This window comes from Mytilus californianus, unplaced genomic scaffold (genome assembly GCF_021869535.1).
Source record: "Mytilus californianus isolate M0D057914Y unplaced genomic scaffold, xbMytCali1.0.p SCAF_11, whole genome shotgun sequence".
In the NCBI taxonomy this organism is placed as follows: Eukaryota; Metazoa; Mollusca; class Bivalvia; order Mytilida; family Mytilidae; genus Mytilus; species Mytilus californianus.
This window is the reverse complement of record NW_026262593.1, coordinates 65,991,279-66,016,669: the sequence shown is the minus strand read 5'-3', so window position 1 is coordinate 66,016,669 and position 25,391 is coordinate 65,991,279. Positions and strand designations below refer to the sequence as shown.

Below are 25,391 nucleotides of genomic sequence, written 5' to 3'. Positions count from 1 at the left end.
AATAGGTGCAAAATACTTCTTTTGCAAGGTCAGTCTCAACTTGACCACAAAAGCACTGATAAGGACACTCTGTCCAAAGAATTACAATCAGTACAACATAAAATCAAAACATTACAAGAGGAAAAAGATTCTCTGAAGTCACAACTACAAATTGAAAAGGGCAGTGTTACGCTTTTAAAATGTCAGTATGATGATTTGAACAATCATAGTAGAAATTTGCTAGTAGAGACTAGAAAGGAATTAGAGAAGCTTGACTTTAATGCTAATAGGCTTATTATAAAAAACCAAGAACTACAAACACTTCATGAATCTGAGCACAATTTAAGGTTACAGTTGGACAAAGCGATGGATTAAATACTCAACCTGAAAAGTCAAATTTCATCATCAATGGATATTTCGGGTCAACGTGCTGAAACTGCAACATTCAAATCACAACACCAGACTAAAGAACAAGATGACCAACAATCAATATGGAAACCTAGTGTACTTCTAATAAGAACGTCAAATATTCGTGGGATCAATGAAAATAAATTATCGTCAAGTATAGATGCTATTAAGGAAATATGCTTTACTCTGGATAAAACAAATGAGTATATCCTTGGTTATAATCCTCAAACTCCACCAGCTGTTGTTGTTTTACACATACTAACGAACGATCTGCAGACAAAAAACCCACAGAATTGTGCACTTATATCGACTATTCAAGAGAAATGGCGTGAAGCAAAATGTTTAATCTCACTTGCTACTCCAAGAAAAGATGATATGATGCACCACACTAATGGTCAGATTGTTAATGCTCTGATTAAACAAAATTTTTATGGAAAGCATTATACAGAGCTCGAGAAAGTCCAACTCATTGAACATAACAACATGTATTATGAGGGTCAGGCAAATGAGGAATTGTTACAGAATGACTTGTATCACCTAAACGATAAGGGTGTGTCATATCTTGCATCTAATATAAAGCAAGCAGTCCACCAAATCCTCAACATTCCGCTTCCACCGACTCGTAGACCTAGAAGCCAATCTCGTAAATGAAGAGGAAGAGGTAGAGGGCGTGGCCGTGGCCGTGGAGATACAGCGTAACTTTGTACAATGATGATAATGTCAATTTTGTTCTACACATATATATTGTTCATATTCATATAACATGATTTTCTTTTTATTATATATACATGTATATGCAGTAGAACTTGCATGTTCTATTTTTTTCCATATAAAATTCAGGATGTCATAAATGAACAAAGATTTCATTGTAAACTTTTAATATTGTTCATTATTATTTGAATAGTTAAAAGTCATATATAAATTGAACTTAGTTTGTAATTAATATAGTTGATATCAAATAACGCAAGGATTGCCTTAATTTTATTCCCTTTATTTCAATTGAATGTGTAAATTTGCACATAAGGGAATTTTGGTACACTACTAACTAAGTTTATAAAAAGAAAGAAAAAAAGGAAATCAAAATCAAAAGTCAAGGTACACAAACAACTGATTTAACTTGACAGCCATTTAATTCTGACTCTTTAATTGGCACCTTATAAAAAGGTTTATCATTTTGCATATTTCTTTATCATATTATTTATAAAAGATTTAAAATACTTGGAAAGTGTTCTAAATAATTCTTTTTCATTTTTTTTTTGGTTACTTTCTTTGATATTTAAAATAATACGAGGATAGAAGGGACTATGTCACCAAGAACAGTCACGTCATTGAAAATGTGCTTTCTTAATTTAGGGGGCCTTATGAATAAGGAGGGTAACAAAACAGATGATCCCCTTTTATTAAACAAAATTGATAAATATGATTTGGCTTTTTTTGCTGAAACACACATCGGATATGAGTCCAATATTCATAGAATAGGTCCTTTTAATTGTTATAATGTATGTAGACCTAAAACTAGGGCAAACAATAGATTTTTTGGTGGGTTGGCAGTCTTAGTTAAAAAAAATATCAAACCTTATGTAAAAATTCTCAAAAACACTTATACTGACATTATGTGGATAAAGTTAGAAAAGGATTTTTTCGGTTTTCAAAAAGACTTGTATATGTGTGTAGTGTATAACCCACCCTCAATGTCATCATATACCCAGGGACTCGACCGGGATATTATTGAATGTTTAGAACAGGAAACTGCAAAATATATGAAAATGGGTAATGTTTTACTGTGTGGTGATTTTAATGCAAGAATTGCTAATTCCCCTGATTATATTTTAAATGATGATCAATCTTATTTACCTCTTTTTAATAACTACCCCATTGATAAACAAATCTTAAAAAGACAAAGCAGTGATACAATAATTGATTCAAGGGGAAAGAGTCTTTTAGATCTTTGTATTCTGAACCAGTTAAGGATACTAAATGGTCGAGTCCTAGGGGATGTTTTTGGAAAGTACACATGTTATACGCCAAATGGCAGTAGTGTGGTTGACTATGTGATGGTGTCCGAGAGTATTCTGGATCAAATTTTATATTTTTATGTTCACAACTTCATACCTACTATTTCAGATTGTCATTGTATACTGGAATGGGAAATGTCAAGTAAATTTACTGTTGATGATAATGATTGTAATATTAATATGTTTGATAAATCTCCAAACTTCATATGGTCAGATGAATCACCTACAAACTTTCAGACAGCTTTATTATTACCAGATATACGAACACAAATTGATACATTTAAAGTATAATCAAAGAGTCTCAATCCTCTGTCGATGAGGCTGCAGCAGAATTATCACATATTTTCTTGTCTGCTGCTACTAATTCTCTAAAAAGAAATAAACTATGGAATAAGAAAATAAAGACAAAAAAAATGGTTTGATGGAGATTTGTACCATCTCCGAAACAAATTAATAAGTTACGGTAAAGTATATTCAAAATTTCCTTATGACCCAATAGTGAGAGGTCACTATTATAAGCTTAATAAGCAATACTCTAAACTTAGAAAATTTAAGTACAAAGAATATAAAAAATCACTTGTTGAACAGTTACAGAATCTACATGATGATAATCCTAAATCTTATTGGAAGTTAATTAATGATTTAAAAAATAATGATAATAAGGATCATAGTTCTGCTGTGGCACCATCTGCGTGGGTTTCACATTTCAATGGATTATATCAAATACATGATTCATTCAAAGAAAGAGTGGCTAAGACGGAAAAAAAGCTAGATAATCTTGAAAAAAATGTTTGTTTTAATAATCTTGATAAACTCATAACAGAGAAAGAAATTTCTTTTGCCATTTCTAAACTACATTGTAACAAATCACCAGGCTTGGATAACATTTCAAATAATATGATTAAACACAGTCAAAATGTTTTACTATCGTCTCTTTCGAAAATATTTAATTCTTGTCTGTCTCATGGTTTATACCCAAGAAATTGGACCGAAGGTTATATGTCAGTATTACATAAGTCAGGAGACATCACTGACCCAAATAATTATAGAGGACTAACCATCACTAATGCAATTGGTAAGCTTTTTAACAGTATACTTAATATAAGGTTGGATATTTTTTTAGAAGAAAATAATGTAATTAATGATTGTCAAATAGGTTTCACAAGAAAGGCAAGAACATCTGACCATATGTTTGTTTTAAAATGTATTTTTGATAAATACTGTAATACTAAGGATGGGAGAGTGTTTGCTTGCTTTGTTGATTTTCATAAAGCTTTTGATAAAGTAATACATACCGGAATTAGAATTAAGCTGTTAGAGATTGGGGTTAGTTCAAGGTTTTATAGCGTTATTAAGAATATGTATCTTGAAACTAGATCTTGTATAAAAATACATGATAGAATAACTGAATTCTTTCAAACCACGCTTGGTGTTAAACTAGGAGATAACTTGAGTCCTAACTTGTTTAAAATATTTATAAATAGCCTTCCAGATTATTTTACACAAACCAGAGATCCAATTATGCTGGATGGCAAACTCATTCATTGCCTTATGTATGCTGATGACATTGTAATGTTATCTAACTCAGCAGAAGGACTACAAGAGAAATTAAATAAACTTCATGATTTTTGCAATGATTGGTGCTTAAATATAAATACTAAGAAAACTAAAGTGTTGATATTCAACAAGGCGGGCAGACATATCTCTCAGAAATTTATTTTCAACAAAGATGAGCTGGAGTGTGTATCTAGTTATAAATATTTGGGTATCCAATTTAATGCATCATGTTCTTTTTCATATGCTCAGAATGATTTATACCAAAGAGCCTTAAAAGCGTACTTCAAATTATGTAATGATTTTTTAGTGCATAATCCTACTGTTAAAAATGCAATTCATGTTTTTGACCATACAATAAAGCCTATACTTTTATACGGGTGTGAAATTTGGGGATATTTTAATCCCTTTACTGCACGTTTAAAAAAGAGAAAACATATCGGTGGATACAATTTACTCAAGGATACTTTGTGAAAAACTTCATATTAAATTCTGCAAATATATTTTAGGTGTTAATAGAAAAAGTACAAACTTTGCAGTTTTGTCTGAATTAGGCCGTTTTCCACTGCACTATGATATAGTCAAACATGTTTTAGGATATTGGCATCGTTTAGAAAATATTGGCTCATCATTTCCCTTGTTAAAAGCTGCATATAATTGTTCTAAAAAGCTATTTGAAACAAAAAAGCCCTCTTGGTATGGATCAACTAATATTTTAAGGGAAAAAATGTCAGGCATAGAAAAGCATATTGTTGAAAAATATTCAACATTTAAATTACACTGTGGTCAGATTGTTAAGGGATACTATACTACATTGTGGAAAAAACAGCTAGATATACATAAAAATGGTAAACTACGAACTTATGTAACATTCAAGTGCAACTTCGGTTTTGAAAATTATTTGTCAATAATGCGACATTTTGAGCAAAGGAAATGTATAACTAGATTAAGAATGTCTGCTCATAAATTGCAAATTGAATCTGGTAGATACCAGGGTACTCTTCGACAAAACAGAATTTGTCTCAGGTGCACTTCTGGTGAGGTTGAGGATGAAGTTCATTTTTTATTTAAATGTGACACTCATTTATTAAAAAGAGAGGAATTGATGCAAAGTATATTAAAATCATGTCCAAACTTTCAAAATTTAAATATTAATAACAAATTAATTTGGATAATGAATAATGAGGATCCCAATGTACTATTTGCATTTTATAAATATATAGAAGATACTTAGAATTGAAGGACAACATAATCTGCAATAACTAATTTCAATATAACTCTTTAATATGAATTTGGATACCCTGTTAAGCCTGCACAGATCATAAGAAGAATTTCAAATTCTATGGCACCGTCCCTTGATGATCTTTGCTGGCTGGACACAGAATCTATAATCTTAAAAATATGTTTTTAAAATATATTTTAAATAATTTAGGAGTTTGACTCATCTGCATTTAGGTGGTACCTAACACTACAGGGAGATAACTCTGTAAAAATCAGCTAAACGTTTTAATTACATTGTATTGTTAAGGAAATATTAAGCTTCTCAATGATCAAAATTAGTGTTTGTCAAACTGCTATATAACCAATGAAATTTTTCTGATAAAGTGGTTGGTTCAAATTTTTTGAAATTTTTATATTTTTGTCAAAGGGTCAAAGTAAACATTTTTTCAAAATTTTATGAAAATTAAACGAGCCAAATTAATATTAGTCAAGGTGTTGGGTACCACCTTAAGTATAAGTAGGGACTTCCCTTTAAGCACCGTCTCTTGGTGTTTTTTGCAGATAAGTCATATTAAATATCCTTTATTAAATATACTAACTTGTTATTTGCAGTATACCTCATAGTCAAATGTGCAAGTGCTTAAATTGTTTTTTTTTATATTGAGATTTCTCCGCACAAACTACTAATGCCTCTTGTTTGTCTTTCAAAGTGAAAATACACTTACCGGGTGCACTTGAGTCAATGTCAACATAGTATTCATTGAATAATAATACATTGCTACTATTTTGTTGAGTGTATTTTCTGTAGTATATTATTCTATTTTATTGTTTTTATATCACAGGTTACATATCTATTGTCTGTGTATTGCATATGTTATTGTTTATAATAATATTGTTTGTATGCTATATGCCCTCCTGGGGCCCTAATTTGGTAAATAAAAATATTCTATTCTATTCTATTCTATTCTATACATTAGGTAAGGAACATTAGTTACGGAATCTATTTTGTCTCTACCTACCGGTGCCAATTGTTATTATGTGGTTACCAGAAACTGCTCCAACAAAGTTATGAGGAGGCCAGATTAAAAATGACATTCCGTAAATTTTACGGACACCATCACGAATTGGTTGATCCATACGATGTTTGTCCAAACTAACTAAGGACATTTTTACCACGTGTTAAATTGTGGTTTGACATTACGTCGTCTGATCTTTTAATTACCGAACGTGACTTACACGATTGTGACTGTTTTGCTGAGTGTGAATTCGCATTGCTATAAGACGTTTCACGGTACTTTTCTATCCAAAATTCATGCATTTAGTTTTGATGTTATATTTGTTATTCTCATCGGATTTTGTCAAATGTCTTATCGTTTGTAGTTGTAAATCCTATTTTTTTCTTTTGTATTCGTGTGTTATGGTAAAGATAATTAATCACCCAGTTTATTTATTAGATTTTAGGTTGGGTCAACTAAATTTATACGATATATTTGGTTTACAGTTTGATTTAAAAGAAACACCGACATAGCTAGATAATACAATTAATTATCTAATTACTACCAAAATTTTATATTTATTAGTATTGTAATGTTCATTGTTATTAATAAATATTATATGAGTATTACAAACCTAATCTTGAATTCTATCCTAATTCTATCCTATTTTGGGGAAAATTTTTAGAAATTCAAATGTGACGTCACTTTGTGCGTTGATCTCTTTGGTTAACTCGGCTGTGAATTTTTATGTGCTGGTTTATGTTGTTTTATGTATTCGTTTTTATTCTGTAGGTAGCCACCACTTCGGTATTATCATGTATATCTATTATATAGTCATTTTTATAAAGTTACTGTTTGCAAAAGTATGAATTATTCTAAATGCTGAAGATGTTCTTATCCCAGACAGAAAACCTTGGCCGTGTTTGGCACAACTTTTTGGAACTTTTGGTCCTCAGTGCTCTTCAACTAAATGTACTTGTTTTGGCTTTCGAACTTTTTTGATCTGAGCGTCAGTGGTTAGTCTTGTGTAGTAGGTTTTAAACCTGGTACATTTTGTTAGCTATTATTCGTATGTTTCTCTGTCCTATATGTTCTCCCATTTATTTGTATTGTAGTCTTGTCATGTAATGTTGTCATTTTAATGTTATATTTAACATTGCCATAAAAGCGGGAGGTTTGGCTAGCCACAAAACCAGGTTCAATCCACCATTTTTTTCTTAAAATGTCCTGTACCAAGTCAGGAAAATGGCCATTGTTATATTATAGTTCGTTTCTGTGTGTATATTTTAATGTTGTGTTTCTGTTGTGTCGTAGTTCTCCTCTTATATTTGATGTGTTTCCCTCAGTTTTAGTTTGTAACCCGGATTTGTTTTTTTCTCAATCGATTTATGAATTTCAAACAGCGGTATACTACTGTTGCCTTTATTTACCAGTTCTAAATCTACAAAATATAACCCTAGCCTATCTCTATCTGGTAATATAATTATCTTAATTTCAAACTCAAGTATATCTTTATATATTCTGTATGACAAGACTTTTGGCGAATTACAGCTCTGAGAGTCAGTTTTCTTAAACTAACACTTTGAAGCTTCGCGTAAAGTTTTTTCCCTGTTCAGACATATAATTATTCTATGCATATTTAAAAATATAAACTTAAACAAAATGTTTGATCATTTATTCTTTTGTCGTGAACAATAATTCAAGATCAATAATTTACTATACGCAATTTGATGTAAACTAACAAATGAAATATACCGATATATTGTAACGAAAACCGAGCGGTCGGGCCTTAGTGTTAAACTATAAATGTTTATCCCTTAGTGCGTTGCTATAAGAATGTGTTATGTTAGAATGAACGAGTATATAAAAAATAAAAGTTATATCTGGTGACTCTTCTTTGGTAGCGTGGACTCTGGTACTCTGGTATTCTGAATACACACTGGTAAGGTTTGGTTCCTCTGGTAAGGTAATGACTCTGATATAAAAGGGTAGATTGGAGTATAGGTTTTTGTATGGTAACTCTCGATGTTTGTAAGAATAACAGACTCGTTAAATAAAAATCAATTTGTATTAACTTTAAGATGCATTAAATATCAATACATATAAATATTAAATAACTTAACAGTATTCTAGTCTAACAAATAAATACTTTATTAACCTTCTATCGTGAATTAAAGAAAATGGATAGCGGAAAAATATAGTTTGGTGATCGGCAAATGGTAAATCAAATTCAATGCCAAAAGATAAAGTTTCTCTCGAGAAGTTATTCTCTAAATGTAACTTGTAAAGGAATTAACAAACCCACATTATACGGACGTAGTCTACTCGGACATTGTAATAGTGTTGGCTGTCTGGTTAACTACTTGGTCTGGTACATGGTATCTGTACGTATATCAAAATCGCTTGGACTTAACGTGTGTTACTTGCCCAGGGTAAAATTGTGCTGAAGACTTATCTGTATTCTCCGCCGTATTTATACTTAGGTAAACCAATTTACCGATTTGGTTTACCATTTACCATTTTGGTTTACCATTTACCATTTCGGAAAATACCTAAATTACCAAAACCGGAACTGGTGATTACCAAAATATGTAATGACGTCATTGTACGTCATTTTAAGTACACAATGCACAGGTGTTCCTATGTAAAAACATAGGCAAGAATAATAATATGTTTTAGAGTTAACAATGTTTAAACATAGTTATACAAGAAATATATAATAAGAAAAGTCAATTATCGGTAAGATACAACGTCATCACACAATTTTAGGAGAAACAAGTTGCAATTCAGGGACCCACATTTCGTTACACTCTCCCCACCTTTGAAAAATAATGTTTGTCCACAAACATGAATAGACATTTCCTAAAATTTAAAACAAGTTCTTCAATATCATTCATTAAAATATTCTATAACATACATATTCAACATTATAAAACAATAATTAATCAAGTTTAATTAATCTTTGGAATGTTCATTGTTCATATACATCTTTTAGTTTTGTAAATGTTCATATAGCACCAACATCGCTTCTTTTCATAACGATCGTTCATAAAACACGAGTTCTGTTTATTTTGACGAATATTTATAGAGCACCATCAAATCTTCTCGGCAGGACGAATTCATGTTCATTAAACACACTTAATTAATTTCTGTGTGCATATAATGACGAATGTTTATAAAGCACCAACACATCTTCTTCGCATGATGAATTTTCTTTATTCGGAACTAATTCTGTGTATTTTGACAAATGTTTATAGAGCACCATCAAATCTTCTCGGCTAGACGAATGTTCATAAAACACTTATATTATTGTACAAATGAATATCCTGAAAACAAGTTACATATTTAAACAATCAATAAATATATACAATATTAATAAAAAGTTGAAGTATATTGACCGTCAATTTAAAAAAAAAACTCTTTCCCTTATACAAAATACATGGACTTTTATCTTTAAAAATCAAACTCAATAATCCTTGGTACAAGTATATCTATGTCTGCAACAATGAGACGGCGATACACAATTTTATTATCCGACTGCGTTGGTAATTCAGCAGTCCCCACCGGCATAACTACACTTCCATTAGCCATGCGTAAACCACTACGTGCATTGGACAGCACTGGCTTTACACTCTTGGACATGATATTATACATGGATGAGTTAAGGACACTAACAGTGGACCCGGTATCAATCAAACAATTCAATTTCATGTCATAACACTGACAATTACAAAATGTACATATATATTTTCAGAATATATTTATCTGATTCAATTTCTCAAAATTATTGGATTTTTCAAATCATATTTAGTTGCTGCTGAAACTTGGTCCTCAGTTTCAGCCGCTAAAAGTTTCCCCGACCAGTCATTTGGTCTGCCACTTTTCTTGGAATTTAGTTGTTAGTTCTGTTACCTTCTAACCTTTGGGATCGGTTATTCAATAGGAGACATTCCCTTTTATATACCGGAAACCCCACAATGGTAACAAGAAAAAGTTTTCTTATTTTTTTCTATTATTTTCTATTTTTGCAAGACGACCTGAAATGCCATCAACTTGTTCAGACAAAGAAATTTCCCTATTTAGATCAAAATTATCATTTTCATTTACAGCACAAACTAGCTTAGTGCCGTGTTTACGTCTGTCATTTTGGAATGCTTCATATTCAAGAGCTATTTGAATAGCGTTATTAATACTTTTTGCTTTGGCCTGGAAAATAGCCCATTCCATGTCAACATTTAGGGAATCAATAAAACAATCGCATGCTAATTGTTCTTTAATCTCTATCGGAGCTGATGGATACGCTAATCTTACTTGACGTTTTATGTCTTGGCCTAACACAGGTATTTGTTCCGTGCGTCCGCGTATTTTACTTTTCATTTGCGCCCTGTACATTTCTGCTTGATTTTCTGGTTGAAAACGAGACGCTAAGGCGGTTGTCAGTTGTATAAAATTGGTCCGCATCTCTGGTCTTAAATCGGTTAAAATACTTTGGGCGGTACCTCTTAAGCTAGTAGCTAGTTCTAAAGCTTTCTCTATGTCAGACCATTTGTTAATTGCTGCAATTAATTCAAACTGAACTAAATAGTCTTCCCAATTACTTTCACCATCATAAAGTGCTGGTTTCTTTTTGTAATATTTTGTATTTTGTAAGTTTAAATCATAATCACGCTCAAAATTTTGTTCATTGCTAATGCCAGCATAATTTGAATTACTGGATTTCATCAGTACGGTGTTAATGGTCGGTCCCGTTAACCCCAACTCTGAATCGTCCGCGGGACGTCAAAGGTAATGCTTGGTACGTTGCTCCCTGATTATGGGGTACGCCCCGGTCCAAAGTCCTAGGTAAATCTCCCGAATCCCATCTACCCCGTCGGGCATCGGATTCACAAGACGTCGCGACTCGTCTTGTATTCCCGGATTCTCCCTCAGCAGTATCCCTTGCTTTCTGACTCCAAAACCCATACCTAGACCCTCTGGCAGCATGGTCCAAAAGAGTCCTTGACTCTTCACCAAAATTCTGTTTTACCGTACGCGCTGCATTTTTTTTCAAATGCACAACCGTTGCCCTATTTGAAACTTCCGGGTTTTTCGCTTGGTCAATGACCACTTTCCTTGATGGTGATAGATCCCCTGACAATGGCCTATTGTCAGCATGATGTATACCATCCTTTTCGTATCTATTCGTATTCTCTTGTGAGGGCCATTGATTTTGGTTCACTCTTATGCCTATCTCTCCGGTCGGCGTCAGATCATGGAAAATTTCACAGGACCGAGATCGGGGGAGCACTGGTCTACCCTGGGCAGTTAACCTAGGTGTTTCAAATTTATTTTCCGCGCTATCCATTTTACTTATTTTTATTTATGCCTTATCTTGAATATAATTACACTTTTTTAAAGAATATAAAAATGTAGGTACGTGCCTCCGCTGCCACCACTGTAACGAAAACCGAGCGGTCGGGCCTTAGTGTTAAACTATAAATGTTTATCCCTTAGTGCGTTGCTATAAGAATGTGTTATGTTAGAATGAACGAGTATATAAAAAATAAAAGTTATATCTGGTGACTCTTCTTTGGTAGCGTGGACTCTGGTACTCTGGTATTCTGAATACACACTGGTAAGGTTTGGTTCCTCTGGTAAGGTAATGACTCGGATATAAAAGGGTAGATTGGAGTATAGGTTTTTGTATGGTAACTCTCGATGTTTGTAAGAATAACAGACTCGTTAAATAAAAATCAACTTGTATTAACTTTAAGATGCATTAAATATCAATACATATAAATATTAAATAACTTAACAGTATTCTAGTCTAACAAATAAATACTTTATTAACCTTCTATCGTGAATTAAAGAAAATGGATAGCGGAAAAATATAGTTTGGTGATCGGCAAATGGTAAATCAAATTCAATGCCAAAAGATAAAGTTTCTCTCGAGAAGTTATTCTCTAAATGTAACTTGTAAAGGAATTAACAAATCCACATTATACGGACGTAGTCTACTCGGACATTGTAATAGTGTTGGCTGTCTGGTTAACTACTTGGTCTGGTACATGGTATCTGTACGTATATCAAAATCGCTTGGACTTAACGTGTGTTACTTGCCCAGGGTAAAATTGTGCTGAAGACTTATCTGTATTCTCCGCCGTATTTATACTTAGGTAAACTAATTTACCGATTTGGTTTACCATTTACCATTTTGGTTTACCATTTACCATTTCGGAAAATACCTAAATTACCAAAACCGGAACTGGTGATTACCAAAATAGGTAATGACGTCATTGTACGTCATTTTAAGTACACAATGCACAGGTGTTCCTATGTAAAAACATAGGCAAGAATAATAATATGTTTTAGAGTTACCAATGTTTAAACATAGTTATACAAGAAATATATAATAAGAAAAGTCAATTATCGGTAAGATACAACGTCATCACACAATTTTAGGAGAAACAAGTTGCAATTCAGGGGACCCACATTTCGTTACAATATAAATAGGAGATGTTATATGATTGCCATGTGTTAACAATCCAACAGTCCAAATGGCGTGGATGTAAGCAACCACAGAACACAGTACACTGCCTTGGACAATGAGCAAAGCACTTACTGTATATATACATGTAGCTATGAAAGGCCCCGACATGATAAAATGTAAAAAGTTCACCATAAATGAGGAATTTGTAGTAGACATTTTCTAGTTTAGCAATAGCTTGCAAAAATCCAAGTGAACTCTTTTTATAACATCTATAATGCTGTGACCCCAGGTGCCATAAAGTAAACTAGGTTTTACTATTTTATTGAATTAATCAGACTGACATCTCACAGATACAAAATGTAGGTTATGCACTCTCTCCCTTTTTATATATGATATAAGTGTACATACATGTAGCACGATAAGCCATAGTAACTAATATCTGTTTGGCAAAACTTTGCCAAGTATGGAATGCCTTTGACAACTTCCTGGTTCATTTTTTTATCGTAAAAAAAATGATTGAGATAAACGCCCTTAATGAGTTTTCTTTTTCCTCTAAAATTTACAAAAAGTTTCCAAAGTTTAGGATAAAATATTTCCTTCAAATATACAACTTCAACAGAAATATTGTCCATATATACATAATGAAATCATTGTAACATCTGTAGGATATATTGTTCTTCCAATAAAAGTGTTTTAAATTCATGACACGAAATCTGCGACTAAACGAAAACCAAATGAACAGCGCTTGCATAGTTGTTCATTATTTCAACATCACAGTGAAGAAGTACCTCAACCCTACTGGAAGTATTAGAAGGCAAACATCACAGTGATGAGTATCTCTGCCCTACTGGAAGTATATGAAGGCAAACACGAACCACACAATGATTTCAACCCTTGCAACTCACAAAAACAGCTATGATATTTTACAATAATCATTTATATCATTTAAACCGTTTAATCTAATATTTTGTTTTGAAATATGTCCGTTAAATAGAAAGTTAAAAGGTTAACTACTCAAGGAGAGATTGATTTGATAAAAAAAATCAATAGATATTTTACTTTTATATTTATTGATAGTATATATGTTGGGTAAAATTCAATAGGACTGTTACACAACAACAAAAAAGAAACAACTAGGGGTCAATATACCTTAATGATGCCCATGATTTAAGGTCACATATAATATGCCAAGCTCTTACTTTGGCTTGAATTAGATATGGTATGCGAAAATTCACATTTAATTGTCCAATGTGACTTGTACAGACTTAAACGCTCAAACTATCTTGATATCACAAGCCCTCCCCACCCCTACCCCTTTCCGAACTTACATTTAAAAATGAATTCTGTATTGTTGTCACAGACTGCTTCAATAAAAAGTATACGACCAACACTGAAGGGGCAGCATATTGAAGACATCCAGGAAACAAAATATTAAGGTTAAAGATAAAATAAATGCATCCAGATCATCAAGCAAATTGACTCCGTCAGAGTGCTAATATTCAGTTATATTGCGATTGTTCTTTTAACTTGCATTTATATTTTTTTGGAAACAAGAAACTGGAAATGTCATTAGCACTTGGACTTTACTTACATAGCAGTGGTATAAATTCGAAAGACCCCAATAGCCCTTGACCCCTAAAATTTGAACTGGGCTATTAATTTTTTCCCATTTTTGCTTGATCACATAACACTGGGTTACCAAAAATTTTGGCTGAGATACCACTTGAACACATTTGAACATTTTAATTTCCGTCCTTATATAGGCGAAGTAAAAACGATGATAAACTCCAGCTAAAAATAAAATAAAATAGTCTACCCTTAAAAGGTAAAATACAACGGTAGCTGTATCTACTTTTCTATTTACAACTAAAATCCAACAGTGCTTTAAATTGACTTGTGTAAGAATCTAAACGGTTTAACTACTTTAAACCAACAATGTATCCAATTGTATATTGTCAATAATGGTGTCATCATGAATTCCTTATTGACAGTCATTTATATCGGGTTCACGTACTGTTTTTCTTTTTGCCATACCGTTTTCCGAGTTCTTCAGTTTATATTTTTTGGTTGCCCAATTTACACCCTCTTATAGCCAGTAGCTACTCCTTTCACTGATGTAGTGCCTATACATGTCATCAGTGCCTACTGAGTAATTGGGATGTTCACGAATAAGGAAGTGGATGTTAACGTAATATCAACATGTCACAAAACAATCCATGTTTACTTGAACTTTGTTATCCAAGGTTTTAATTATCTGACGGTAAATTTTATTCTCCCGTAGTAACTGTTGTATTTAAAGACATTTGTTTATCTTTTTACTGATATTTTCAAACTTTATACTGAAAGAAAAGAGACAGAGGAACTATATTATTTATTGTACCCTTAATTATGCGATAAATCTATTTTTGGGTTAGTTCGTTCAACTACTTTAAAACAAATCATATCCGAAGTAAGTCATTGTCATTTTTCATATGAAACAGTCTTCAAACAAGTCATGCCTACAAGAATGGTAAGTATTCGGATGAGCAAACTTTATTATGAATTCATATTTTGAATTTTCTTTAGATCTTTCAACTCATTCAATCACGACAAAATATGATTTTACAGAAACTTTTATCAGATCAAACTTTGAGAACATGTAGAACCTATATCTAAACTATAGTTTTGTTAAATGTTAATGAAATTGATGTAGATATTTTTGGTAGTTTAATTCATTTATTCATTTTATTTTATCAATGTATAAAAAAACAACTTTTGTATTTATTGGTTGACAAAATATATATTTTTTTACAGATTTTTAAGTTATTCTTCACGCTTAGTGTTTTGTATCTGGTAAATTGTCATGCGGGATTTGATTGTTACTGTAATCTGAACCACCCTGAAGCATTGATATATAACTGTCCAAATGGACAAGGATTTCCGATTGCAGCCTTACGGTTACCGTTACATGATATCATATACAGGGATGTAGATCTACAGTCGCCTTATTGTGTGCCTTTACTGGTTAACATACAGTCACAAGGAACGTGGGTCCCTGTATATACCAAGGGCAAGGTTAGATAAAGTTATTTGTACTATAACAGTTAACTCGAAAATACATAGGCAAATGCGATTAAGAATTGAATGCTTCTTCTGCAGTTTTATAGGGTATAAACGCCTTGCCGAAAATGTTATGGAAAGCGCGGTCAAGGCTTTAAAAAGAAGCATTCACATTTTAAAATTAAATTTCAATGCTTAAACCATAATATTGCGAGTGGAATTAAGTTTTTCGTCGGCTTTGATTTAAATATTCTCCACTTCGATATAACTATATGTATACTTCATGTGAAGGTATGAGGTTAATGACACATTGACGTATACCCCACTTCTCTTGTTTATATATAATTGTAGAAAAATGTGTTAACGTGCACATATCAAATGTGGCGGGGTTAATCATGTTTGTGGTGTCTGGAGTGAAGATATTCAGATTCTTGTTTTATCCCTTGTCGATTTATTCTTACCTTGTTCGTTTTATTTTAATCAATATGTGGTAAAATGTTCCCTTATTATGACGGTATAAAAAAGTGCGGCGATGAAGTTATACAGTCATTTTTGGCGATTCATCAGATATAAATAGCTACACATCTTGCAAAAAAAATATGTAAAAAAATATTTCGGGAACTGAACATTTGTACAGTGTCATGAGTGGAGAAATCTCACTGAATACAGTTGTAGAATCGATATATTTTGTCATTACTATTACACACTCGCCATGCAATCCAATAACATTTTCGCATTTTCTCGGGAACTTATCAGAGCACCTAGTAACAAGCTTGACGTGAGTATGATACATACATTGTGATGAGTTTTAACATCCATGATCCATTGCTCATCAACAATCTCATGTTTGTCTTGGCTGGTATGCATAAAACCACTTTATTAGAATATAGCAAAGTGCTCTCGACCAATGAAATTGTAGGAATTGATGTCTCTTAATTGTGAAGAATGAATGTAAATCATGTTCTTAGTAAGGGATTATCCTATTATTTAGGTCTATTTACAGTTCAAAACAACGAGTTTCTATAAATGAGTTACAACTGCCCCGAAGCAAATTAATCATATTGAAAGGATTTATCACACAGTGATTGGAACTGACTAAAAGTTGAATTGTGAAACAAAAATAATCAAAATAAGTTGAAGTCTACTGGTGCAGTAAAACTGGAACCTTTAATGTTATTATGAAAATATTAATGACTTCAAATCACTAAAAAATTAAACAATATCAAAGCAATGCAAAAAAAGAAAAAAAAAGTTTTAAAATCAAAAACAACCTAAATGTTTAACTTTCCAAAACTCTGATTACTGGACTAGCGGTTGGGAAGAATAGTTATTTCCAATATTCCGATAAAATTAAAGGAATTTAATTTAAGTTTCGAATATATTTAAAACTTTAAAAGGCATCTTATTTGAACATTCCACCGACAAAAAGAAATAGTATTTGATCTAAAAAGCCGGACCAAAATATTGGCTGTGAAATAAAATTAGTTGTAACTCAAATGTATTTATTGATTTAAACTGCAAATAAAAAAAGGATAATTCATCTCTAAAATGTTACATGAATTACATTCAAACTCATATTCAGGAAACATATACAATTCCTACCTTTTCTTTGAACTGTTGTGTCACCTAATGTCTATAACGCATTTAAAAATATTTCCCAAATTATAAGAATGTCCTTACATCACTAAAACTAATCCATAAAGGAAATGCCGAAAAAGGAAGTCATGCATTTATAATAAACATTGCACTGACAATGACACTAATTCTTGAATACAACCAATCAAGAGATCATTTGAGCCTTGAGCACTTCACAATATTCTAAGTTTGTAAGAAAATGATAATCCCTTACTTCATGATAAGTACTCGCTAACGCTCGTCCTTAATCATGAAGAAAGGGATTATCATTCCCTTACATATACAAAGATATCCAATCGTAGTACTAATTTATCGTAGGACATGTAAAAAAATGTTCGGAACAAAGCTTAACTTGAGTAGTTTTATGCATATCAGCCCTATGTATATGTAAGAGAATGATAATCCCTTACTTCATGATTAAGTACGAGCGTTAGCGAGTACTTATCATGAAGTAAGGGATTATCATTCTCTTACAAACTTAGAATATTGTAAAGTGCTCAAGGCTCAAATGATCTCTTGATTGGTTTTACTCAGAATTAGTTTCATTGTCAGTGCAATGTTTATAATTTATGCATGACTTCCTTTTTAGGCATTTCATTTATTGATTAGTTTTAGTGATGTCAGGACTTTCTTATAATTTGGGAGTATTAAATAAAAATGCATTTTAGACATTAGGTGACACAACAATACAAAGAAAAAGTTAGGAATTGTATATGTTTCCTGATTGTGAGTATGAATGTAAATCATGTAATATTTTAGTGAGGAATTATCCTTTTTTTTATTTACAGTTTAAATCAACAAATACATTTGAGTTACAACTAATTTTATTTCACAGCCAATATTTTGGTCCGGCTTTTTAAATCAAATACTATTTCATTATGTCAGGGGAATGTTCAAATAAAATGATTTTAAAAGTTTTAAATATATTCAAAAATTAAATTCCTGTTTTATTTTATTTTATCGGAACATTGGAAATAACTCTTTTTTCCCAACCGCTGGTCCAGTAATCAGAGTTTTGGAAAGCTAAAGAATTTGGTTGTTTTTGATTTTAAAACTTTTTTTTTGTATTGCTTTGGTATTGTTTAATTTTTTAGTGATTTGAAGTTATTAATATTTTCATAACTAATTAAAGCTACCAATTTTACTGCACCAGTAAACTTCAACTTATTTTGATTTTTTTGTTTGTTTCACAATTCAACTTTTAGTCAGTTTCAATCACTGTGTGATAAATCCTTTCAATCTGATAAATGTGCTTCGGGGCAGTTGTTACTAATTTATAGAAACTCTTTGTTTTGAACTGTAAATAGACCAAAACAATAGGATAATCCTTTACTTAGAACATTATTTACATTCATTCTTCACAATTAAGAGACATCAAATCCTACAATTTCATTGGTCGAGAGCACTTTGCTATATTCTAAACTTATATCACCAATGAGTGAAAGTTCACAGTTCATCTTGTTTTAGTATGTATGATTTTGTGAAATGATAATTGTTGTACATGCTCTATCATGTATAATTGTCCAAATAGACAAGGATTTCCGATTTAATTTTACTAATACTTATACTCCCTGGTCATAGCACACGATTTATCTATCATTTCCGTCATAGATCACACATATCTGTTACCTCTAAGTATTACATTTCAGCTTGGTTATTTGAATAAAGATGCTGGTTTTACACCAATGAAATGTCCGGGAATGTTGACTTTTAGTCCAAGTGAGTGTAACAGAGTCTCCAGTTTACGATATTTTGTCTTAAATACCCTACATCTTATCTATAATGATCTGATTAATACTGTTTTTACTAGAGATCACATGCATTGCTTTGGAAATTTAGATAATATGATTCAGATATAAGAATGAAGGGTAAGAAAACAAAGTCCAAATGGCACCCAGAATGACAGGATTGGTTACATGTCATGATAAATGCTATGTAATCTTTAAAAGACATATAAGAACTATCGGTCAAAAGAAAACCAAATTGTTATTGAGTACTAACGGACGATACCTGTTATTTCTATATGAATCCGCTTAGCCATACGGACACAAAGTAGAATGCGATGAGCCTACTTTGCTTCACCGGAGCGGAAGGGTTTAAATGATAATAAGTGTTAATAAGGTGCGTTACATAATTAAAAAAATGTATAACATGTGAGTTGCTACTTTTATGTATGCATTATACCTTTCCAGAGCACCTGAGACCACCCCGAGTTTTTGTTTGGGTTCGTGCTCAATCTTTAGTTTTCTGTGTTGTGTTTTTGTGTACTAGCTGTTTCTGTGTTGGTCTTTTTCTATTTTGACATGAAAAGGATATCTAGAGGTCAACAAACGGTCCTCGGTATTAGTTGCGTATAAGAAAATGAACTTGATAAGTATAAATTAGTATGATAGTTTTAGTTGGAACAAAATGTCTTTTTTTTCAATAACGAATACACGACCGATCAGATGATTTTAATACAGTAATACATGTACGTTCGTTAAAATCTGTCATTATATCTTAACTTGGGCAATACTAAGTGCATGGGTTTTTCCCCTCAGTAACTTCAAATATCTACAGGCACAGAATGACAAACAGTGGAACACGCATGAACACGTATGAACTGGGACAGATTCAGCATCTACTGATATACAATCATAAAACATTATAAACAATCAAATCTTGGTAACATGTTTAAGCAATTTGTAATTCAAACGAAAATCAGGACTTTAAATTGTAGAGACATTTTAAAGTGTCTTGTCTTTTTTCTTAGATTTACTAGCGAAGTCTCCTATATGTCAACACTACATTATTAAAACTCCAGGTATGTAGATATATATATATATATGTAAAAAGTATTATATGCGTTTTGGAAACAAAAATGCGCATACATGAATTGCCAAAAGCGTTTCAGGTCGGATCTTTTCGATCTTTTTAAGTATTTACTTTTAACGAGAAGAATGAACTTGAAAAATGCAATAACGTCATCAGATTTTTCTGTCGGTTAAGTTATTTAATATATGCCGATGTCGTCTCTGATTTCTGTTTTCAAGTTACTGTTGCTGCATGGTGTATGTTGTGTACTGTGTGTTTTACTTTTACGATATATTGTGAAGATACATATAATATATGATATAGGTATAAGGTTTGGTACCATTAACACGTTTAATCCCGCTGCAAATGTTTGCACCTGTCCTAAGTCAGGAATCTGAATACAGTAGTTGTCGTCTGTTTATGTAGTTCTTACGTGTTTCTCGTTTCTCGTTTTTATATAGATTAGACCGTTGGTTTTTCCGTTTGAAAGGTTTTACACTAGTAATTTTTTGGGGCTCTTTATAGCTTGCTGTTCGGTGTGAGCCAATGCTCCGTGTTGAAGGTCGTACCTTGACCTATAATGGTTTACTTTTATAAATTGTAACTTGGATGAAGAGTTGTCTCATTGGCACTCATACCACATCTTCCTATATCTATATATGTGTAAGGATGTGTTAGTGTCTAGACAGGTAGCCATCACAATTTGTGTTGGTGTATAAATCAGACTCAATCTCAATTGCGTGCTGTATTGTATTTGGACTGTAGTTGACAGTATTATAATTTCGGTCGGTTGATTTTATGAATTAGAATGAAATTATTTTCTTCTGAATTGTCCGCCCATAGATGGCGTTTGGGTTATGTGTTTTGTGTGATTTGGCGATTAAATCATTCGGCACGACAGGGTCTACTAGAAAGGTCACGTTGATTTTTTTTATACATGCTATTTGATATTTTGTATTATCATATACTTAGAGTAAATGACTTATAAGTTTTACAGTATGATAATAGCATTAAATTTACGTGAAAACCATATTTTCAGAAATGGTGCTTATATATGAAAAATTTATCAACTGCTTCCGGCTATTATATCAATAGCATTTTAACAAAAGTGGTTGTTGCAGTTTGCTATGATGCCACATACTTTAAGGTATCCTTGTTATCTGTTTAATAAACATGTGATATCTTAGATATTCGTGTATTGATATTTGTCTTCGGTTTCTAGGATTGAGTGTGACTGGAAGCCAGAACAGTGGTCAAGTGACAGGATCAACTACAACTACTTCTTCTCTTCCAAAAACGACCTGGATTAAAATACCTTATAAGCCTCGGACATCCACCACATGGCTTCAAATTAATAATACGCCACGTCCAACTCTACCAGCTCCATCCACAACAAAGTTACGATGGCTCAAAATAACATATCCACATAGACGTACGCCAATCTGGCAGCACGTTGGTGGAAAGGGTAATAGTACTGGTACGCTTGTTTGTAATACTTTTGAGATGATCCATTATTTAAATGTCTCACCTCTAGACTCTCGACTCTCAATTGTAAACGATAAACATTAATCTAACATATTCATAAAACCATGAAACGTTTAATAAAGTATGGGAATACTCAGCAGCCTCACATGTACAACACGATAGGGGAAATAACAACATTGAGCTAACACGTATTTATAAAATTGGAAAAAAAACTTAAGAGACAACATTATAGATCGTTTTAGAACAAGTTATTTACAAAGTGTATCGATGTCTAAGTTGTATGTTTAAAAAACTCTTCATAGATACCAGGATTCAAATTTTTCACGCCAGACGCGCGTTTTGTCTTTAAAAGATTGATCAGTGACGCTCGAATCAATAAAGTTTCAAAAAAGGCCAAATAAAAAATACGAAGTTGAAGAGAGCATCGATGACCAAAAATTCTGAAAAGTTTGGCCAAATATAGCTAAAGTAATCTATTTCTTCGGTAGACTGAGATTTTCAATGAGTATTTACATATTACTCTATATTAATGAGATTGGAAATGACAAAAATCTTAATATAAGTATGTAGTCGGGATTTTGATTTTCAACTTTAATACAAACAAAATGTTTTCCAACCTGCATTTCTTCAAGTAATTCTGTTAATACTCAATCAAAAATGTTACATTAAATTTTATACAAGTACTAGTACACAATGATAAGAACATCGAAAAAATGTATAAGTTATCATTTCATGATTGACAAGAAGAATTTTGTTTCTGTCTCTTAAAGCAAGGTGTTATGGACCTGACGTTGAAAACGACGTACAAAAGAAGCAGTCAATATTTTATCATATGTCTCGATCCTGTTCCTCGAATAGTGTAGCGGCTGATGAAGTCACTGCAGCCAAATATTGTTCTGCCCCGGAGCCTAAGAACTGGATACCCGGAAAACAGGTGAGAAAGGATAAGATGACACGAAAGAAAAAATATATAATTGTGTTTAATTAATGATGATGAAAGTCAAATAGTTAAGAAAAACAGAACATAATAAAATGTTCAGAAAAAAACTTTTTAAAATGTAAATTAACAAAGAATATTTATATGTACTTAAGACATTCACTTTTGACAGTGAACTAAAATCATCAACAGATCTCACAAAATGATAGCCCACCTCCGTCAATGTGTTCCTTCTTACGAAATTTCCACCAGAACAAATAAAATATACCTTAAGGTTCAAATATTGTTATATTTCTATCGAAAGGGATACCCGAAATTAATCTAGATAAAAAATTGAAAATAAGAGATGCGCAACGAAATCATAAAATTAAAATTCTCAGAAAGTTTCAATAAATTCTAACAAGGAAAAGTGGATACAATTGTGCACTGTAGTGTGCGGATATGGAAAAGTTTGTGTCTAGTTAAACCCATTATCATTCGACTGAAGAAATGGAATGGTCGGAATAAAAGTGCATCATGTGAGCAAGACTATAGAAGTTTTACAAAATTTGTCCAGTAGTTTGTGGCAAGTTGTGGATACAAAAGTGGCACGAATTGACAAAGGGACGGACAAACTAAACGAGCGGACGGACGGACGGACGGATGGACGATCTCCTTTCTCTATATATCGCTCTTTAAAGAAAGTGGGAAAAGAAGGGTGGTAAATGTTAACGCTGTCTGTGATGCCATAAATGTAGTTCTCTATTTGTTTATTTGTATTTATTGTTTATTTTGTTACAGATATTAGGCAACTGTAAATCAATTCAAAAGTACACACCAGTCTCTACTTTTATAACTGGAACAGCAAGCGGTGATGGAACAGCCATCTTCTTAGAGTGCACACAGAAGGGAACAATTATGGTTTGTGGTCATTAGAAATATAAATACTTAAATTGATATTTAACTTCAGATAAAGTAAAAAGAATACTGGTTATCCTGTTGGTTTAAACCCAAAACATTTTTGCAAGTACTAAGTCAGGATGTCTGGACCATTTTTGTTCGTTGTTGTTAGTTTGTGTTTGTTCTTTTAACTATGAAGACAAATACCCCTTGTCAAAATTGTAAACTATGTATATGTAATACATCATTTTGTTTGAGACAAATTGAAATTTTACAACGCAATATAAACGATTTGCATAATGTATTGAAGTCTTCAAAATAATTTAGATCGGACTGTGATTTATCAATTTAGGGACAGATTTGGATATTAATGTAACATCTAACGCTTTAACTGTTGCGAACAATAGCACCATGCAAGATTGGTGCTTGCATGTAGTTTTGAAAGTTTACCAATATATGGTGAGATAACAAGGATACAATTCTTTGCTACGAGCCATTCAACGATTTTCAAGGTATTCTACAAGTATTTTTTTAGGAGTCGGGTTTTTGTTGTTTGTGTGGTCTATTGTACTGCCAATGTTTTCTGTAATTCCTGTGAACAGTACGCACGAATTGATTTTAACGGTAACGCAGAAATTTGACGTTTCGCGCCAATGACCGAGTGTATTTTATTTCTTTTCGTTGTCATAGTTGGTTGTATTTAACTTCTCAATCTTTTGGATCTTATACAAACGATCAAATCGAGTATTGAAACATTCTGTGTTCGTTTGTTTGTTTAAATGGTAATAGTCATAATTTAGGTCATCGCCTAAAACCGCAACTACCATGTCCTTTTAAGCGATGTTTCCGCCGATGATAAGAGATACTATTATATCACAAGTGTCATAATTCGAAACGATAACAGTTTAATCATTTTTCTTTCTTTTTTTTTTTTATTTTCAAATAAGTTGCGTTTGCTCGTCATGTGTAGCTCCAAACTGAAATTTAAATTTATTGTTCAAAAAAAGGACAAAAGCACCTGCTCGGTAAAAATTAAGTCAACCTGAAAGAAAATAATGTGTAATCTGTAATTTCAAGCGAGTACGAATTTTCTCCAACACTATTGACCCTACTTGTGTTGATATATGGGAGGTTTTTTAATCCGTGTCTGTTGCGCTAACTAGGGACAGAACTTTTGCCTTGTATCAGGCCATCTACGGATCCCGCAAAGAGTTGTTTCAAGAGTTCTTAACGTGCAGAGAGCGTGACACCGGATTTAACGTCCCCATTCTGACCGGACGTGGCTGCGTACTTGCACATCCCGCGCAGCAAAACGGACATCACACTTTGGCAAGAGTTTAACAGCTGGTCGAAAGAAGACCTGTAGGGACCATATTTCTATTCCCCGGTCATCCTAGGGGGTTATATTAATAATGAAGGTATTTCAAAGTGATTTTTTATTGTTTTCATTACAGGTTGTCAGGCAGACATGTAAAAGCAAAATGTTGGAATTGGTAGAAATAAGTCCGACTTTAGATTTGTTCGTTGTTGATTGGTAACGCCAGTTTAGCTAGTATGTCTACGTTCAAGACTGAAATAAAAGACTACTTTCAATATTGAATTGGCATGACCATCATAATTTTATATATGTATCGTTTTATAGAATGTGCTGTGTCAAAACTGCTATTCATTGTTTTTCATTAAGTGAGAGATTAAATTTTAGATAACTGTTTTTGAATACCTCAGTGCTAGAAATGCAAACTACTGCTTTTTCTTGAACTAAACAAACGCAGTAAAGTATTTTTCACAAGCAGACATTCCATAACTTCATTTTTCTTAAATAACTATCAATTCAGAATTTCAGCTTATAAGAAATTGTCTTTTTCTATATTTCTTCACTGATTCTTGATGATAAATTTGGTGTTTCGCACATGTTTGTGGTGTTGGTTATCAGTTATACAAACCGCTTCGGTGGTCTCGTTGTAGCGTGTTCGCCTCGAGTG

The 25,391-nt window shown here is 32.4% G+C and overlaps 1 protein-coding gene and 1 long non-coding RNA gene across 2 annotated transcripts; one reads left to right on the top strand and one right to left on the bottom strand.

Moving 5' to 3' along the window:
- Nucleotides 1-8,391: 8,391 nt before the first annotated feature.
- Nucleotides 8,392-12,527, bottom strand: LOC127720557 (uncharacterized). The gene is made up of 2 exons (XR_007990859.1): nucleotides 12,397-12,527; nucleotides 8,392-8,724 (listed from the first exon to the last, which is right to left on the bottom strand). It is a non-coding gene; the product is annotated as an uncharacterized LOC127720557 (long non-coding RNA).
- Nucleotides 12,528-15,453: 2,926 nt separating this feature from the next.
- Nucleotides 15,454-25,118, top strand: LOC127720551 (uncharacterized). Its single transcript, XM_052227161.1, has 7 exons — nucleotides 15,454-15,695; nucleotides 18,965-19,034; nucleotides 20,068-20,118; nucleotides 21,331-21,585; nucleotides 22,364-22,527; nucleotides 23,311-23,430; nucleotides 24,864-25,118. Exons 2-7 carry the CDS (start codon nucleotides 19,001-19,003, stop codon nucleotides 24,945-24,947), a joined length of 708 nt encoding a protein of 235 aa, XP_052083121.1. The 5' UTR covers nucleotides 15,454-15,695; nucleotides 18,965-19,000; the 3' UTR covers nucleotides 24,948-25,118.
- Nucleotides 25,119-25,391: the final 273 nt, after the last annotated feature.

Coding starts and splice junctions, on each gene's coding strand:
- LOC127720551 (XM_052227161.1), top strand. CDS start 19,001: ATGAAATGTCCGGGAATGTTGACTTTTAGTCCAA. Junction 22,528..23,310: donor ACTGGATACCCGGAAAACAG/GTGAGAAAGGAT, acceptor ATTTTGTTACAG/ATATTAGGCAACTGTAAATC. Junction 23,431..24,863: donor CACAGAAGGGAACAATTATG/GTTTGTGGTCAT, acceptor TTTTCATTACAG/GTTGTCAGGCAGACATGTAA.